The 19,318-nt window shown below is 36.9% G+C and overlaps 1 protein-coding gene across 1 annotated transcript in view; it reads right to left on the bottom strand.

The window, feature by feature from the left end:
• Positions 1–19,318, bottom strand: part of LOC126143752 (Down syndrome cell adhesion molecule-like protein Dscam2) — a 726,918-nt gene that overhangs the window by 241,725 nt on the left and 465,875 nt on the right. The window contains exon 16 of the mRNA XM_049915449.1: positions 12,094–12,235. Within this exon, the coding sequence (XP_049771406.1) occupies positions 12,094–12,235 (142 nt within the window). The remainder of the gene's footprint in view (positions 1–12,093; positions 12,236–19,318) is intronic.

The raw sequence follows: 19,318 nt of genomic DNA, 5'->3' as shown, positions 1-19,318 counted from the left end.
TTTGCTTTTAAGCAAGTTTATTATTTTCTTAATTTCAGAGGGAGAAGTGGGTGAGATTTCAATTGTATCAAATTGCATAGGTATGGCCTCTTCCATTAACAGCCTAGCATCTTCTAATGAACACCTGGATCCTACTATATCCACAACATTTAGAAAATGATTATTAAAAATATTTTCAACTTCTGACTTTTTGTTCGTAAAGCTTTCATTCAATTTGATGGTAATGCTGTCTTCCTCTGCTCTTGGTTGACCTGTTTCTCTTTTAATAATATTCCAAATTGTTTTAATTTTATTATCAGAGTTGCTGATTTCAGACATGATACACATACTCCTGGATTTTTTAATAACTTTTCTTAATATAACACAGTAGTTTTTATAATGTTTGATAGTTTCTGGGTCACTACTCTTTCTTGCTGTCAGATACATTTCCCTTTTCCGGTTACAAGATATTTTTATACCCTTAGTAAGCCATGGTTTGTTACAAGGTTTCTTACGAGTATATTTAACTATTTTCTTGGGGAAGCAGTTTACAAATGCATTTACAAAACTCTCATGAAATAAATTATATTTTAAATTGGCATCAGGTTCTCGGTACACCTCATCCCAGTCTAACTGCTGTAGGCTTTCCCTGAAATTTGCAATTGTTAAATCGTTGACTGAACGTACTACTTTGGAGGACTGTTTAGTATTGCTGAATGGAGCTATGTCATATATTGTAACCAGCTGTGCACCATGATCAGAAAGACCATTCTCAACAGGCTGAGCATTTATCTGGTTAAACTTATCTTGGTCTACAAAGAAGTTATCTATCAGTGAGCTGCTATCCTTTACCACCCGAGTAGGAAAATCAATAACGGGTGTCAAATTGAAAGAACCGAGTAATACTTCAAGGTCATTTTTCCTATTACCCTCTTTCAGAGAATCTACATTGAAGTCCCCACAAATAATAATTTGCTTCCCCCTGTCTGACAGATAGCACAACAAGGAGTCCAAATTTTTCAGAAATAGATGAAAATTTCCTGATGGGGACCTATATACAGTTACAATTATAAATGTGCCTTTATTTAATTTAAGCTCACAGGCACATGCTTCTATATGTTTCTCTACACAAAACTTTTTTGTTTCTATACTTTTTGCACAGTGATAACTTTTGACATATATGGCAACTCCTCCTTTCTCCATATTTTCTCTCATTACATGTGCAGAGAGCTTATAACCACTTACATTTACCTTATCCATATCAGTAACAATGTGATGCTCAGACAGGCATAGTATATCTATTTCATTCTCAGCTTCTAAATCTTCTAAACAAACCAGAAGCTCATCTACTTTATTCTTTAAACTCCCAATATTTTGATGAAATATACTTACATTATTTTTAATTATACTTTTATGAGAACCTTTCCTTATTCTAACATTTGCAGTACTCTCCTGTCTGAGTTTCTCATTGTGCTTAGGCCTAGTTCCTATACCAGTGGTCACATGGTGTTCAGAGAGGCAGATTATGTCAACTGGGTTGGGTGACTTTAATTCATCAATGCAATTACCTAGGACTGAGATACAACTTGGTGGAGATAAAATTTCTGGTGATTGGTGAAAATTTATAATTGGTAGCTGTGATTGGTGATCTAATGTGCTGGAATTGTGCTGTTTAATTTCTTTCCTAAATTGAAGATTTGTTTCAATCCTGACCTCTCGTAGAACTTGACATCTTTCTGTCTTACCTATCCTAAAAAAGCAAGGTATAGTTCCTGAGAGGCTTAAGTATGCAGTTGTAAAACTGCTGTATAAGAAGGGGGATAAGATGGATACTGCTAACTATAGGCCAGTATCACTACTGACAAGCGTTTCAAAGGTTTTAGAGAAATTAATCCATGCCAGGATAGTTAAGCATCTCAGTGAACACAATAGCTTCAGCAAAAGTCAGTTTGAATTTCAGAAAGGTTTGTCAACAGAAGATGCAATATTTGCATTTACTGGCAAACTCTTGGAATCTATCAACAAAAAACTGAAAGGGATTGGCATATTTTGTGACCTAACAAAAGCATTTGACTGTGTAAAGCACCAAAGTCTTTTACAAAAAGCTGCACATCTCGGTATAAGTGGTGCAGCAGGGAAATGACTCGACTCATATCTGTCAAACATGAAACAAAAAGTTGTAGTAGATAGTCAATATGGTGTCCCAGTATCTTCAGAATGGGGTACCACCACATGTGGAGTGCCGCAGGGCTCAGTTCTGGGCCCCCTACTTTTTATTATATTTATAAATGATCTTCCTCTCTCTACGGAATATTGTAGATTCACCATTTTCGCAGATGACACTACACTACTTATTGATAATTCAGTACATAAGCTTGAGGTAATGGCAAATAAGGTTTTAAATGAAATCGTGAACTGGTTCAACATTAATGGTCTTATTTTAAATTACTGTAAAACAAGCTACATTCAGTTCCACAAAACATCCAAAGATGAGGAAATATTTGTAAAGGTAGGTGAGCAGACAATAACCAGGATAGATTCCTCAAAATACCTAGGCTTGCGTATTGATAGCAAACTGAATTGGTCAAACCACATCGTGGATCTGTGCAAAAGACTAAGTTCAGAAACATACGCATTGTGCATTGTTTCTTCTTATAGAAATATGCAAACCATGAAGTCAGAGTATTATGGTTACTTTCATGCAATTATGACATTTGGAATTATATTTTGGGGAAATCAGCCACTGGCTAAAAAAGTACTGTGTGTACAAAAAAGAGCCATAAGGATCATGTGTGGAGTCCATCCTAGAGCCACATGCAGGAATCTTTTTAAGAAGCTTGAAATACTTACATCCACTGTGCAATATATATTCTCGTTGATGTGCTTCATAAGGAAAGAAAAATCCATCTTTAAGCTGAATAGTGCACATCACAGTCACAATACTAGAAGCAAACATGATATCCACTATGAACAGCCAAATCTAAGTATGGTGCAGAAAGGAGTCCATTTCAGTGGCTGCAAGATTTTTAATGCCCTCCCTTCAAGAATTAAGTGTTTGGTAGATGATGATGAGCTCTTGTTTAAAAAAACCTTAAGGCAGTTCCTATTGCAAGGATCATTTTATACAGTAGAAGAGTTCCTGAACTACAGTGTTTAACATCTCTTGTATTGTAAATTGCAAATGTATGCCCAAATTTGTATTTGTAATACCAAATAATTTTATTGTAAACATATGTTTTGCAATATTTATTTCTCTGTAACACTTATTATTTTGTAATCTTTATCTCTCTCTAAAATGTATTTTTGTAGTGGGACCTAAGTTACTGTTTACTGTTTTTTGTTTTGTAATCTCTATCTATATCTAAAATGTATTTTTTTTGTAGTGAGACTTAAGTTACTGTTTACGGTGTTTGTTTTGTTTTATGTATTACTATAAATTCTGGCCAAAAGCTTGTAAAATTGACACGTTCCATATCCTGTGGTAGTGTCACAACATGGATCACTGGAACAAGAAATAAATAAATAAAATAAATAAATAAATAAAAAGATAGCAAAATGAAGTGGCACCACCATATTCAAGATCTGTGCAAAAGGCTAAGCTCAGCAACGTTTGCCTTAAGAATAATTTCAGACACTAGGGAAATGAGCACAATAAAATCTGCATATTTTGGCTATTTTCACCAACTTATGGCCTATGGTATGATATATTGTGGAAATCAACCAATAGCAAAAAAAGTGTTCCATGCACAGAAGCGAGCCATAAGAATTATGTGTGGAGTACATCCTAGGCACTCGTGCGGGGATCTATTTAGAGCTCTACAAATCATTACAACACCTGCCCAATATATTTTTTCTCTGGTGTGCTTTGTTTCAAAAAATAGCAACTTATTCAAAATCAATAGCTCATACCACAGTTATAACACCCAAAGGAAACTGGATATCCATTATGAGCTAAAAACGAAAAGCATGATCCAGAAGGGGGTTTTATACAGTGACACCAAGATTTTTAATGCCCTCCCACCGCACATTAAAGAAATGGTTGGAAACATGCCAAAGTTTAAAGAAAACCTGAAGCAGTTCCTTTTAGGTGAATCTTGTTACAGTATTGATCAATTTCTTAGCAAAAATGCATAGAATCTCTTGTTTGTGCTTAAACCTTACTGTGTGACCTCGACAATTGATTAGTCATACTCTGTAAGTACAGTGTAACTTAATACAATACCCAAATTTATGTATGTCTGTATATGACGCCTGTATAACTTAAGAACAATACCCAAATTTATGTATGACTGTATATTCTTTCAGATGTCCTGTATCTTAACTAATATGTAAGGGTATATGCTAAACTTCACAGTTTCTTTAATCTAATGATAAGATCAATGTATCTGCACAAAACAATAATCTGTAAAAAACCTTGACTCGTTCTATATCCAGGGATCTATGGAACATGAAATAAATAAATAAATACTTTAAAAATAATTTCAAAAATATTCCAAACTTTTCTTACTTACATGCTTAACATAAAATATTTAACACATTAATCCATTTGCCACATAACCATCTACTGAAGCTGTTCTATATATGGAAGATCAATCCTTAAAAGAATTGGGGTTGGAGTCTACTGGCTACACTAATATACCTTGGGAAAGAAGGCTATGACTCAGGTTAGTATGATGAAAAATTTATATGCCAATGCAACTGCATCTATCAGATTTCCTCAGGTTAGTTGAAAAATTCAAAATTAAAAGAGGTATCATGCAAGGAGATACATTTCATCAGAACTGCTTGCAGCAGCATTAGAAAATGTTTCCAGATTTTTAAAATGGGGAACCAGTGATGACATATGGGTTAACAGAAAAGTAGGTCATAATGTTCATTGTAATAACATTGAGATAATCAACGTAACTCACTGATAGATAGGTTACTTTTCATTCCATAGATCACTAGTGAAGAGATCCTGAAGGATGGAGAATATGTCATGAAAGGTAGAGGAACCAAGAAAATGCTTTGCAGAATTTAAAGACATCAAAAAATACCTAATGAGAAGTGAGTAAGTAATGTCAGAAATTAAGCCGGAACAACAAGAATATTTGTAGCTTAAGGCTACAAATTCAGAGTAGGTATTAAAGTCCATGGAGAAGAAATAAAAACTTTGAGGTTCGCCGATGACATTGTAATTCTGTCAGAGACAGCAAAGGACTTGGAAGAGCAGTTGAATGGAATGGATGGTGTCTTGAAGGGAGGATATAAGATGAACATCAACAAAAGCAAAATGAGGATAATGAAATGTAGTCGAATGAAGTCGGGTGATGTTGAGGGTATTAGATTAGGAAACGAGACACTTAAAGTAGTAAAGGAGTTTTGCTATTTGGGGAGCAAAATAACAAATGATGGTCGAAGTAGAGAGGATATAAAATGTAGACTGGCAATGGCAAAGAAAGCGTTTCTGAAGAAGAGAAATTTGTTAACGTCGAGTATAGATTTAAGTGTCAGGAAGTCTTTTCTGAAAGTATTTGTATGGAGTGTAGCATTGTATGGAAGTGAAACATGGACGGTAAATAGTTTGGACAAGAAGAGAATAGAAGCTTTTGAAATGTGGTGCTACAGAAGAATGCTGAAGATTAGATGGGTAGATCACATAACTAATGAGGAAATATTGAATAGGATTGGGGAGAAGAGAAGTTTGTGGCACAACTTGACCAGAAGAAGGGATCGGTTGGTAGAACATGTCCTGAGGCATCAAGGGATCACCAATTTAGTATTGGAGGGCAGCGTGGAGGGTAAAAATCGTAGGGGGAGACCAAGAGATGAATACACTAAGCAGATTCAGAAGGATGTAGGTTGCAGTAGGTACTGGGAGATGAAGAAGCTTGCACAGGATAGAGTAGCATGGAGAGCTGCATCAAAGCAGTCTCAGGACTGAAGACCACAACAACAACAACAAGGCTATTATGCAAGGCAATGCACATATTACGTAGCAGTGAATGTGAAATTGTTGAGGATGGTAATGATGAAGACAGTAAAAAGTACTCTCTGTACAGAGTTGGTTGGAGGACATTGGGCATTTTTCCCACAAGCGGCATAGCATTTGCACTAATATCCCCTCTCCAATGCTTCCCTCCAACATAAGTTGCCTTTCCTTCAGCTCTTGAATATGACATTGAAAAAATAAATAAATAAATAAATTGTGGAAGTGTGTTGCCTTTTTGTTTAAAATAACTACCACAGAGACCACATATAGACTCCTCTGTAAGTGAAATAAATTCCTGTATCTTGTTCCAATGTTAAATATTATGTGTACAAATAATTCTTTTCCATTTAAGGTAATTCCTGAGACTTTTAAAAGCTATTAGTTGAAAAATTTTGTTGCTATGTATGCAGGGCGGCAAAAAATTGACACTGCAGAAGTGTGCAAAAGCAAAAACATTCTAGTAAACAAGGTGCTTGTGAAATAGCTCTGAATTTGTGATTACACACTGCCAATGATTTCAGTATGAGATAGTGTCTGAGTATGTACAAAATTATTTAAACTGCAAACTTATCCATTAAGATCCCATCTAATTAGGTTCAAATTTCACAAAATTAAATACATCTAAGATCAGTTGAACGAAACAGAACATTTCTTGGAAACAGGTTATAAGACAAACATAAACAGAAGTAAAACGAGGGTAATGGAATAAACAGGGTGGAGAGAAAAAGGTATTAGAAAATATTTCTTTGCTGTGGTTGATAGTATGCCATAAATGATTCAACTTGTGATATTGCCGTAATGGGGTTATAAAAATTCTATAGCTCTCCCACTGATGTCTCAGTTGCCATTTCAGAATGTGGACAGCTGCATCAAACTAGTCTGTGGACTGAAGACAACAACAATAACAACAACCACTACCGCCTTTCACAACTTACGGGAATATAGTACATGCATTGTGGGATAGGGGCAAATTTTTCTCCTGATGTAAGACAACATCTAACACACCAATATTGTCCAAGATGGATTGGTCAAACACAGACTGCAGCTTGTCCTCCAAGGTCAGCTGACCTCAATCCTTTGAATTTTTCAGTTTAACATCACCTCAAAAGTTAAGTATAAAGCACTCCCATTGATATGGCCAAAGAACTGGAGCAGCAAATTGTACAATCTTGTCAACATTCATGGCACGATTTGGGGAGTGTTTGAATGAATTTGTAATTTACTGCTCAGACAAGTGCAATGTTGCATTCAAGTGTGAGAATGACAGCTGGAAAACCTTGTTTAACAGGTACAAGTATACATAAATTTTACTTTTAACACATAACAAGTTGAAGTAGTATTGTATTTCTTGTTAAGGCAGGCCATGGGTGAAATGTGAGATCAAGTAGATGGAACTTAATGAAGAAGTTTAGATTTCACATAAATTTGTACTAACCTGGAAAATATTTCACACTTAAGTTTGTAACCACACATTGACAGTTATCTCACAAATGGCTCAGTTACAGCCTGATATTTACTAGAACATTTTTGTTTCTATGAGTATTGTTGTACAGGTTCACCCATGTCACTTATCAGTTTTTGCTATTTATTATTTTTCACTTAGGCATCTCTGACAACCCTCTCAGCCATGTACCCCAGGTGGTTGCTAGTGTCACTTGGTCCTTAAACCAACCCTGCCCCTTCCACACAGTTTATAGAAATCTACAGAGAATAGGTGTGTGAGGATGTTTGCTGGCACAGCTTATATATGATAATAAGGGAAATGTTGTTCATCTCATCACTGTTAAATTAAGTAATCAGTCGCTCCCTGTCTTTCATCTGTTAGCAGATACAAATCACCAAACCCGGTGAAGCTATTGCTATCAGACAATGATACTAACCCATGGTATAAAGATGATGTGAGTGATGTCACATGTGCAGAGACAGAACAGAACACTGACAATATTTATTTTGCTTCCATATTATTTTTTGAAAAGTAGGTATGGGGAAAAATAATCTGTAGCATAGCCTGAGATAGAGGTTAGGCTGAAAGGTACTGGTTTGGTTGTGAGTTGATGAAGCCAAAGAATGTGATGTCCTGAAAGTAACTATAGTTTTTGTTATGACATGAATTTTAGGTGTACTGAATTTTGATGAGTGATTTATGATCATCATTTTGATAACATCATGGGTCAAATCAGATGGATGGTACTGGGAAGATCAATATTTTTCCTGATATATTATATCAACAGTCTGTCATCTTCCACAGTTTGGTGACAATTTGACATATCCTCAGGCTGATGACAATCGTGATATATTTAACTATTGAACCTCTAAACAGACCACAAATGCAGTCAATTGTGAAACATACACAATCCATGAACCATGGACCTTGCCATTGGTGGGGAGGCTTGCGTGCCTCAGCGATACAGATAGCCATACCGTAGGTGCAACCACAATGGAGGGGTATCTGTTGAGAGTGTTGAGAGGCCAGACAAACGTGTGGTTCCTGAAGAGGGGCAGCAGCCTTTTCAGAAGTTGCAGGGGCAACAGTCTGGATGATTGGCTGATCTGGCCTTGTAACACTAACCAAAACGGCTTTGCTGTGTTGTTACTGTGAACGGCTGAAAGCAAAGGGAAACTAATCCATAATTTTTCCCAAGGGCATGCAGCTTTACTGTATTGTTAAATGATGATGGCATCCTCTTGGGTAAAATAATCTGGACATAAAATAGTCCCCCATTTGGATCTCCGTGTGGGGACTACTCAAGAGAACATCATTATCAGGAGAAAGAAAACATGCATTCTATGGATCAGAGTGTGGAATGTCAGATCCCTTAATAGGGCAGGCAGGTTAGAAAATTTAAAAAGGGAAATGGATAGGTTAAAGTTAGATATAGTGGAAATTATTGAAGTTCAGTGGCAGGAGGAACAAGACTTTTGGTCAGGCAAATACAGGATTATAAATACAAAATCGAATAGGGTTAATGCAGGAGTAGGTTTAATAATGAATATAAAAATAGGAGTGCGGGTAAGCTACTACAGACAGCACAGTGAACGCATTATTGTGGCCAAGATAGACACGAAGTCCATGCCTACTACAGTAGTACAAATTTATATGCCAACTAGCTCTACAGATGACGAAGAAATTGAAGAAATGTATGATGAAGTAAAAGAAATTATTCAGATAGTGAAGGGAGACAAAAATTTAATAGTCATGGGTAACTGGAATTTGGTAGTAGGAAAAGGGAGAGAAGGAAACGTAGTAGGTGAATGTGGATTGGGGGTAAGAAATGAAAGAGGAAGCCGCCTGGTAGAATTTTGCACAGAGCACAACTTAATCATAGCTAACACTTGGCTCAAGAATCATAAAAGAAGGTTGTGTACATGGAAGAAGCTTGGAGATACTGACAGGTTTCAGATTGATTATATAATGGCAAGACAGAGATTAAGGAACCAGATTTTAAATTGTAAGACATTTCCAGGGACAGATGTGGACTCTGACAACAATCTATTGGTTATGAACTGTAGATTAAAACTGAAGAAACTGCAAAAAGGTGGGAATTTAAGGAGATGGGACCTGGATAAACTGACTAAACCAGAGGTTGTACAGAGTTTCAGGGAGAGCAGAAGGGAACAATTGACAGGAATGGGGGAAAGAAATACAGTAGAAAAAGAATGGGTAGCTTTGAGGGATGAAGTAGTGAAGGCAGCAGAGGATCAAGTAGGTAAAAAGATGAGGGCTAGTAGAAATCCTTGGGTAACAGAAGAAATATTGAACTTAATTGATGAAAAGAGAAATTATAAAAATGCAGTAAATGAAGCAGGCAAAAAGGAATACAAACGCCTCAAAAATGAGATAGACAGGAGGTGCAAAATGGCTAAGCAGGGATGGCTAGAGGACAAATGTACAGGTGTAGAGGCTTCTCTCACCAGGGGTAAGATAGATACTGGCTACAGGAAAATTAAAGAGACCTTTGAAGAAAAGAGAATCACTTGTATGAATATCAAGAGCTCAGATGGAGACCCAGTTATAAGCAAAGAAGGGAAAGCAGAAAGGTGGGAATATATAGAGGGTCTATTCAAGGCCGATGTACTTGAGGGCAATATTATGGAAATGGAAGAGGATGTAGATGAAGATGAAATGGGAGATACGATACTGCGTGAAGAGTTTGACAGAGCACTGAAAGACCTGAGTCGAAACAAGGCCCCAGGAGTAGACAACATTCCATTAGAACTACTGACAAACTTGGGAGAGCCAGTCCTAACAAAACTCTACCATACGGTGAGCAAAATGTATGACACAGGCAAAATACCTTTAGACTTCAAGAAGAATATAATAATTCCAATCCCAAAGAAAGCAGGAGTTGACAGATGCAAAAATTACCGAACTATCAGTTTAATAAGTCACAGCTGCAAAATGCTAATGCAAATTCTTTACAGACGAATGGAAAAACTGGTAGAAGCTGATATCGGGGAAGATCAGTTTGGATTCCGTAGAAATATTGGAACACGTGAGGCAATACTGATCCTACGACTTATCTTAGAAGCTAGATTAAGGAAAGGCAAACCTACGTTTCTAGCATTTGTAGACTTAGAGAAAGCTTTTGACAACGTTGACTGGCATACCCTCTTTCAAATTCTCAAGGTGGCAGGGGTAAAATACAGGGAGCGAAAGGCTATTTACAATTTGTACAGAAACCAGATGGCAGTTATAAGAGTTGATGGGCATGAAAGGGAAGCAGAGCTTGGGAAGGGAGTGAGGCAGGGTTGTAGCCTCTCCCCGATGTTATTCAATCTGTATATTGAGCAAGCAGTGAAGGAAACAAAAGAAAAATTTGGAGTAGGTATTAAAATCCATGGAGAAGAATTAAAAACTTTGAGGTTCACCGATGACATTGTAATTCTGTCAGAGACAGCAAAGGACTTGGAAGAGCAGTTGAACGGAATGGATAGTGTCTTCAAAGGAGGATATAAGATGAACATCAACAACTGCAAAATGAGGATAATGGAATGTAGTCAAATTAAGATGGGTGATACTGAGGGAATTAGATTAGGAAATGAGACACTTAAAGTAGTAAAGGAGTTTTGCTATTTGGGGAGCAAAATAACTGATGATGGTCGAAGTAGAGAGGATATAAAATGTAGATTGGCAATGGCAAGGAAAGCGTTTCTGAAGAAGAGAAATTTGTTAACATCGAGTATAGGTTTAAGTGTCAGGAAGTCGTTTCTGAAAGTATTTGTATGGAGTGTAGCCATGTATGGAAGTGAAACATTGACGATAAATAGTTTGGATAAGAAGAGAATAGAAGCTTTTGAAATGTGGTGCTACAGAAGAATGCTGAAGATTAGATGGGTAGGTCACATAACTAATGAGGAGGTACTGAATAGGATTGATGAGAAGAGAAGTTTATGGCACAACTTGACTAGAAGAAGGGATCAGTTGGTAGGACATGTTCTGAGGCATCAAGGGATCACCAATTTAGTATTGGAGGGCAGCGTGGAAGGTAAAAATCGTAGAGGGAGACCAAGAGATGAATACACTAAGCAGATTCAGAAGGATGTAGGTTGCAGTAGTTACTGGGAGATGAAGAAGCTTGCACAGGATAGAGTAGTATGGAGAGCTGCATCAAACCAGTCTCAGGACTAAAGACAACAACAACAACACAATCCATTTGGGCAACCACTGTCCACAAGTAAAAAATATGCTCTGCAAACCAGTGTAGTGTTCACAATAGAAGCTACTACATGTGCACCAGCTCTCTTCCTCATTAGACTTAAGACTGGAACATGGAGAAAGTGACTGAATCTATACCTCCATGTTATTTTTATGATCCCTTACAATCAGCTGGTCTCCAAATTCTTTTAACTTCAAGAGGACTCAACAACATTCTTGAATGACTCAAGACTGAATTGCACAACAACTTTAAATGTGGTCTTCAAGATCTGTGGCAGTAACAGTGACAAGATAGTGAAAGTAATATTGTATATGAATTACACCATAAATAGCACAAATTATGAAATTTAGCTTCACTGAACTTTTTGTGCCCTTCTATTACTTTTATGGCAGTTCATGCCAAGCATTCATTTGTGTCTGCACAGGATTTGTTGACTATGATCCATCTGTAAGACTCGCAATATTTGGTTCAAAAAGAATTACTTACCTGTAACTGTGATGCAACCGTTGTCCATTGAAGAGCCAGTCAACCTGAATAGGATGGTCTCCTCTGACATCACACTGTAACATTACCTGATCACCACGTCGAGCAGTGGCAGTCTTCTCCACCACATCAAAACTAACTGGTTCTGCAACATTAAAATTCATTACCACAAACAAATCAGTTAATAATTTAGCCAATTATTATAACTAATAACAGTATTCCACTAAGTTCACAAATATTCTGCCACAATTTTTAGTAATAACAATAAAGCAAACAAACAAGAATAATAAACAGCTTATAGGGAATGCCAATGAGAATAAGAAACTAAATTAAAAATTCTTCTCAATAGACTGATTTCATCTCTCCTACTCGTCTCATCTGTTAAGTCCCCCTGACTTGGATTCTGGATGATTTTTCTGAACTCCACCCCTTTTCCTAAGCCTCTCCAGTCCTATTCCTACACCTCTATTCCTTCCCCTTCAACCTTTCTGCCTGAAGAACGAGTCACTGGATCCAAAAGCTTGCATAAGTAAAAACCTTTTTTAGTACATGTGTCCTCAAGCCAACACTTGGTAAGTAGATTTTTTATCTATCCAGTTACAAAAGCATACAAAGAGGTTTTCTAGGAAGATTATGTCTTGTGTGATGAGTATTTTACATTTATACTGATGTATTCTTGGGCAAGGGTCTGGTACCAGACTAAATTAACTCTTCATTCCATGGATCTGTACTGAGGGAACATGCGTGGATGTGGAACATTATCATGTGATACTGATAAAAATATAGTGATAATAATACATAAATGCAGTACATCAGCTGGTTCCACTTCAAATTTAGTCAATGGAATAGAAGGAGTTAGTCACAAGTAAGTTTTTGGGGCACTCTTAAACTGAAACTTATTTGTAACAAAACTTTGTATGGTTCTTAGCAAGTTATTGAAGGTGTGTGTTTCTGAATAGTGGATCCCTTTTTGGGCAAAAAAGTATCTTCAAGTCTTTATGAAGATTGTTCTCATTCCTAGTATACATTTTGTGAAATGAGCTGTTTACTGAAATATATTACTTGAAGAGTGAGCCCAAAATTATGGAATGAAAGTAAGCTCCATATGTGAGCTTTTCTATTTTTATGTCACCTATGTCTGATAGCTTTGACATTGCAGATGAGGATTTGTTTAGGCATTTCAGCAGTTCTGTGGTATGATTTTTCCAACTTAATTAGTTAGATGTTCCAAAGAACATTTGAACAGTTCTTTTATTCAACTGATGTGGAATGAGTCAGATTATGGGAAACATTTAGTGTTAACATTAAGTAACACTTTTTGTTTCCTTTTACCCCTCTCAAGTTATATCCCCACGCACTTTAACACTGTGAGTCCTCTCCTATCTGTGCTTCTTCACACTTTATGCATATGCTGGGTGGAAACCTCTTACATTTAGTGAACTGCATGTAGTGAGTCTTTTGAAAGTTTTAATTACAAGTGATTTGGCTATAAGCCATTTATTGATGTCCAGGAAAATGTCATTAGCAGTCGTTTTTAAAACTGAGCTTGACTTGTTATTTACTGCAGTACTTACATCATCTGCAAGCAAAGCAAACTCTTTGGCTGCCAGTGTATCTGATGAGAGGTCATTCATGTACACAAGAAAAAGTTATGGCCCTATGACAGCAACTTGTGGGACACTACACATAATTATGTACTTCCCAATCAGATGACAACTGACAGCTTAATTCACTGGTTTCTAGTACTGCTACCCTATATTTCCTGTTTGTGAGATACGACTTTAAACATTTTGTGGTACTGCCAGTGGCACAGTTATATTACAACTTACTTAAAATATTGTGGTTTGTATAGTCAAATACCTTTGACAAATCATAGAAAATACCTGCAGCATGTAAGTCATTACTTAATAAATAAAGTACATTTTCAGTATCAGAACCCTTCATAAATCCAAACTGTGTCATTGATAGTATATTATTTGACGTCAGATAGTTAGATGGTTGAAAAGTGGCCTATATATTACCTTTTCTCCCCATGAACCACTGACCTTGCCATTGGTGGGGTGGTTTGTGTGCCTCTGTGATACAGATAGCCACAGTGTAGGTGTAGCCATATCAGATAGCTATCTGTTGAGAGGCCAGACAAATGTGTAATGTGTGGTTCCTCAAGAGGGGCAGTAGCCTTTTCAGTAGTTGAAGGGGCAACAGTGTGGATGATTGACTGATGTGACCTTGTAATGTCAACAAAAATAGCCTTGCTGTGCTGGTACTGTGGATGACTGAAAGCAAGGGGAAACTACAGCCTTAGCTTTTCTTGGTGGCATGCAGCTCGGCTGTATAGTTAAATGATTATGGCATCCTCTTGGGTAAAATACTCCACGGTAAAATAATCCCCCATTCAGATATCTGGGTGGGGACTACTCAGGAGGATGTTGTCATTAGGAAAAACAAAACTACTGATCTGTGTATTAGAGCATGAAATGTTAGATTCCATAACTGGGCAGGTAGATTAGAAAATTTAAAAAGGGAGATGGATAGGTTAAAGTTAGATGTATTGGGAATTAGTGAAGTTTGGTGGTAGCAGGAATTCGGCTTCTGGTCTGGTGATTTCAGTGCAAAGTCAACTAGGGACAATGTAGGAGTAGGTTTAATAATGAATAAGAAAACAGCTTACTATGAACGGCATAGCAAATGCATTACTGTAACAAAGATAGACATGAAGCACTCACCCTGCACAATAATACAAGTTTATAATCATCGCTAACACTTCATTTGAGAATGATGAAAGAGGGCTGTGTACATGGAAGAGATGTGGAGACACTGGAAGGTTTTGGACTGATTATATAATGATAAGACAGATATTTCATAACCAGATTTTAAACTGTAAGACATTTCCAGGGGCAGATGTGGACTCTGACCACAATTTATTGGTTATGAACTGTAGATTAAAATGAAGAAACTGGAAAAAGGTAGAAAATAAGGACATGGGACCTGGATAAGTTGAAAGAACCGGAGCTTATTGAAAGTTTCAGTGGGAGCATTAGGCAATGACTGACTAGACTGAGGGAAAGGCATGTGACAGAATTCAAATGGGTAGGTTAAGAGATGAAACAGTGAAGGCAGCAGAAGATCAAACAGGTAAAAAAATCAAGACATAGTAGAGATCCTCGGATAAAACAGAAGATATTGGATTTAACTGATGAAAGGAGAAAATTTAAAAATGCAGCAAATGAAGCAGGCAAAAGGGAGTACAAAAGTCTAAAAAATGAAACTGACAGGAAATGCAATGGCTAAGCAGGAATGGCTAGAGGACAAAGGTAAGGATATGGAAGCATATATCATGAGGTGAAAGATAAATACTGCCTACATGAAAATGAAAGAGGCCTTTGGAGACAAGAAAAGCCACAATATGAATAACAAGAGCTCAGATGGAAAACTAGTCCAAAGAAAAGAAGAGAAAACTGAAAGGTGGAAGGAGTATACGGAGGGTCTGTACAAGGCAGATGAACTTGCAGGAAATATTATAGAATGGAAGAGGATGTAGACGAAGAGGGGTTTGGAGACATGATACTGTAAGAAGAATTTGACAGAGCACAGAAATATCTAAGTTGAAACAAGGTGCCAGAAGTAGACAGGAGTCCTCAGACCTACTGACAGCCTTTGTAAGAACAGCCATGGCAAAAATCTTCCATCTGGCATGTGAGATATATGAGAAAGGTGAAGTACCCCGACTTCAAGAAGAGTGTAGTAATTCCAATTCCAAAGAAAGTAAGTGCTGACAGATGAGAATATTATCAAACTATTAGTTTAATAAGTCGTGGGTGAAAAATAGTAGCATGAATTTTTTACACAAGAATGGAAAAACTGGTAGAGGCTGACCTTGGGAAAGATCAGTTAGGATTCCAGAGAAATGTGGTCACATGTGAGGCAAGACTAACTCTATAGCTTCTTGTAGAAGATAGGTTAAGGATAAGTAAACTTACTTTTATAGCATTTGTAGACTTAAAGAAAGCTTTTAACAATGTTAAGCAGAATAATCTCCTTGAAATTCTGAAGGTATCAAGGGTAAAATACAGGGAGTGAAAGACTGTTCACAACTGGTAAAGAAACCAGATTGTGGTTATAAGAGTTGAGGGGCATTAAATGGAAGTTGTGATTGAGAAATGAATGAGACAGGGTTGTAGCTTCTCCCCAATGTTATTCAGTCTGTACATTGAGCAAACAGTAAAGGAAACCAAAGAAAAATTTGGAGGAGGAATTAATGTTCAGGGAGAAGAGATAAAAACATTGACATTTGCCAAGGACATTGTAATTCTGTCAGAGGCATTAAATGACTTGGAAGAGCATTTGAAGAGAATGGACAGTGTCTTGAAAGGTGGGTATAAGATGAACAACAAAAGCAAAATAAGGGTAATGGAATGTAGTCAAATTAAATATGCTGACCGAATTAGTTTAGGACTTGAGAAACTTAAAGTAGTAGATGAGTTTTGCTGTTTGGCCAGCCAGATAACTGATGATAGTGGAGGCAGAGAGGAAAGATCAGTTTAGATCAGTTTAGGCTGACAATTGCAAGAAAAGTGTTTCAGAAGAAAAGAAATTTGCTAACATCAAATATAGATCTAAGTGTTACAAAGTCTTTTATGGAAGTAACTGTATGGAGTGTTGACAAGTGTGGACGTGAAACAAGGACAACAAACAGTTTAAAGTGGAAGTGAATCATGGACAACAGACAGTTTAAACAAGAAGAGAATAGAAGCTTTTGAACTGTGGTGCTATAGAAGAATGATGAAGATTAGATGGGCAGATCAGATAACTAATGAGGAAGCACTAAATAGAATTGGTGAGAAAAGATGTTTGTGGCACAACCTGACTAGAAGAAGGGATGAGTTAATAGGACACATTCTGAAACATCAAGGGATCAACAATTTATACTGGAGGGATGTGTGTGTGTGTGTATGTGTGTGTGTGTGTGTGTGTGTGTGTGTGTGTGTGTGTGTGTGTGTTGGGGGGGGGGAGGGTAAAATCATATGGGAAGACCAAGAGATGAATACATTAAGCAGAGAGTATAGCTTGCAGCTGTTACTCAGAGATGAAGAAGATAGACTAGCATAGATAACTGCATCTAACCAGTCTTCAGACAGAAGACCAGAACAACAACATTATTTTTCATAATATTTTCAAGAATGCTGGCAAAAATGAAATTTAGGCTGTAGTTTGATGGCGTTTCTTGAACAGTGGTTTGATGTCAGCACTTTTGAGGTGATGTTCCAGTGATAAAACACTTATTGTACAAATAACTTAAGAGTTTCTAAATTTACAAGAACACTCATTTCATCATAACCACTTGACTTAAAAGATTTTAATATGGACATTATTTCTTGTTAAGTGATTGCCATATTCATGTAACTGAAGCTGTTTATAAAGGTTAGTCTTATGTATTCTAGGGCATTATTTTCTAACCCTGATACTCCCATATTATCTGTAACTGATATAAAATAGTTGTTAAAGAGATTTGCCATACTACACTCATCTGTTACCAATCTATCATCTACCCTTAAAGCTATCTGCTCCTGTCCCTTTCCAACTTTACCAGTCTCTTCTTTCAATATATCCCACACTGTTTTTATTTTGTTGCTTGATGCTGCCATCTTCTTCTCATAGTGCATTTGCTTAAATGTCTGGTCTACTTTACTTTATGTTCTGCACTATTCCTTGTAATAAGCTAATCATAAACAATGGAGCTGTTCTTTTTTTGCCATACAGTATACCTTTATTGCTTGAGGTAATGCATGATTTTGTTATAGACTTCTGTGTAATCTGAATTACCTTTAGAGGGAATAGCTTTCCAACACGGTAATGACTCTATAAATGAATGTGCTATATTTTTCATTCATTTCATGAACCCAGTGTAAGCAACTCTCCAGTTCATATTTTTGAGTTGAGCACTTTTCTAAAGTAAAGGCAAGACATTTGTAAAGGCCTTTACAAATGTCTGCTTGCGTCTGTGTATATGCGGATGGATATGTGTGTGTGTGTGTGTGTGTGTGAGTGTATACCTGTCCTTTTTTCCCCCTAAGGTAAGTCTTTCCGCTCCCGGGATTGGAATGACTCCTTACCCTCTCCCTTAAAACCCACATCCTTTCGTCTTTCCCTCTCTTTCCCTCTTTCCTGACAAAGCAACCGTTTGTTGCGAAAGCTTGAATTTTGTGTGTATGTTTGTGTTTGTTTGTGTGTCTATCGACCTGCCAGCACTTTTGTTTGATAAGTCTCATCATCTTTCTTTTTAGATATATTTTTCCCATGTGGAATGTTTCCCTCTATTATATTCATATCATTAATTTGAACCCAACAATTACGTTTGTTATTGTCTCTGTTACATTTCAAAGTCTTTTCTGTCGTCTTATTTCCTCCTTCTGTTTTTGCCAGTAGTTTCACTTTGTATTCACCTTCTCCTTTTTATGGTAATCCACTATACAATTTTATCCCGCCGATATATAATCAATAATACATAATAATGTGTAACCCACTTCCAAACCATAACCAAAAAAAAATTTTTTTTTTACGCTTTCAACACTACCGCTGCTATAATATCCACCGTATAATATGAAACTCTTTGCCTTTACAAATGTCTGCTTGCGTCTGTGTATATGCGAATGGATATGTGTGTGTGTGCGAGTGTATACCTGTCCTTTTTTCCCCCTAAGGTAAGTCTTTCCGCTCCCGGGATTGGAATGACTCCTTACCCTCTCCCTTAAAACCCACATCCTTTCGTCTTTCCCTCTCCTTCCCTCTTTCCTGACAAAGCAACCGTTTGTTGCGAAAGCTTGAATTTTGTGTGTATGTTTGTGTTTTTTTGTGTGTCTATCACCTGCCAGCGCTTTTGTTTGGTAAGTCTCATCATCTTTCTTTTTAGATATGTATAATATCTTTTTATAGACAGACACCAACTTGCCAGAGCAGTTGTTGAAAGGATCAGATGGAGTGACTACTAGTCCTGGTTTTCAAATACTTCTCTCTGAACAAGATCCTGAATGTGGGCTTTCCACAACAGCTTACTATCTATCTGAACACCTAGAAATTTGAACTGTTCAGTTTCACTAATCATAAGTCCATTCCGTGAAATTAAAACGTCAGGTTTTGTTGAATTGTGTGTTAAAAACTGTAAAAAGTGAGTCTTACTGTGATATACTGCCATTTTTTACTATTCGAACGGTATCAGAAGTGTGTGATC

This window comes from Schistocerca cancellata, chromosome 1 (assembly GCF_023864275.1).
Source record: "Schistocerca cancellata isolate TAMUIC-IGC-003103 chromosome 1, iqSchCanc2.1, whole genome shotgun sequence".
In the NCBI taxonomy this organism is placed as follows: domain Eukaryota; kingdom Metazoa; phylum Arthropoda; class Insecta; order Orthoptera; family Acrididae; genus Schistocerca; species Schistocerca cancellata.
The sequence above is the reverse complement of the archived record's forward strand: the minus strand, read 5'-3'. Positions and strand labels throughout refer to the sequence as shown.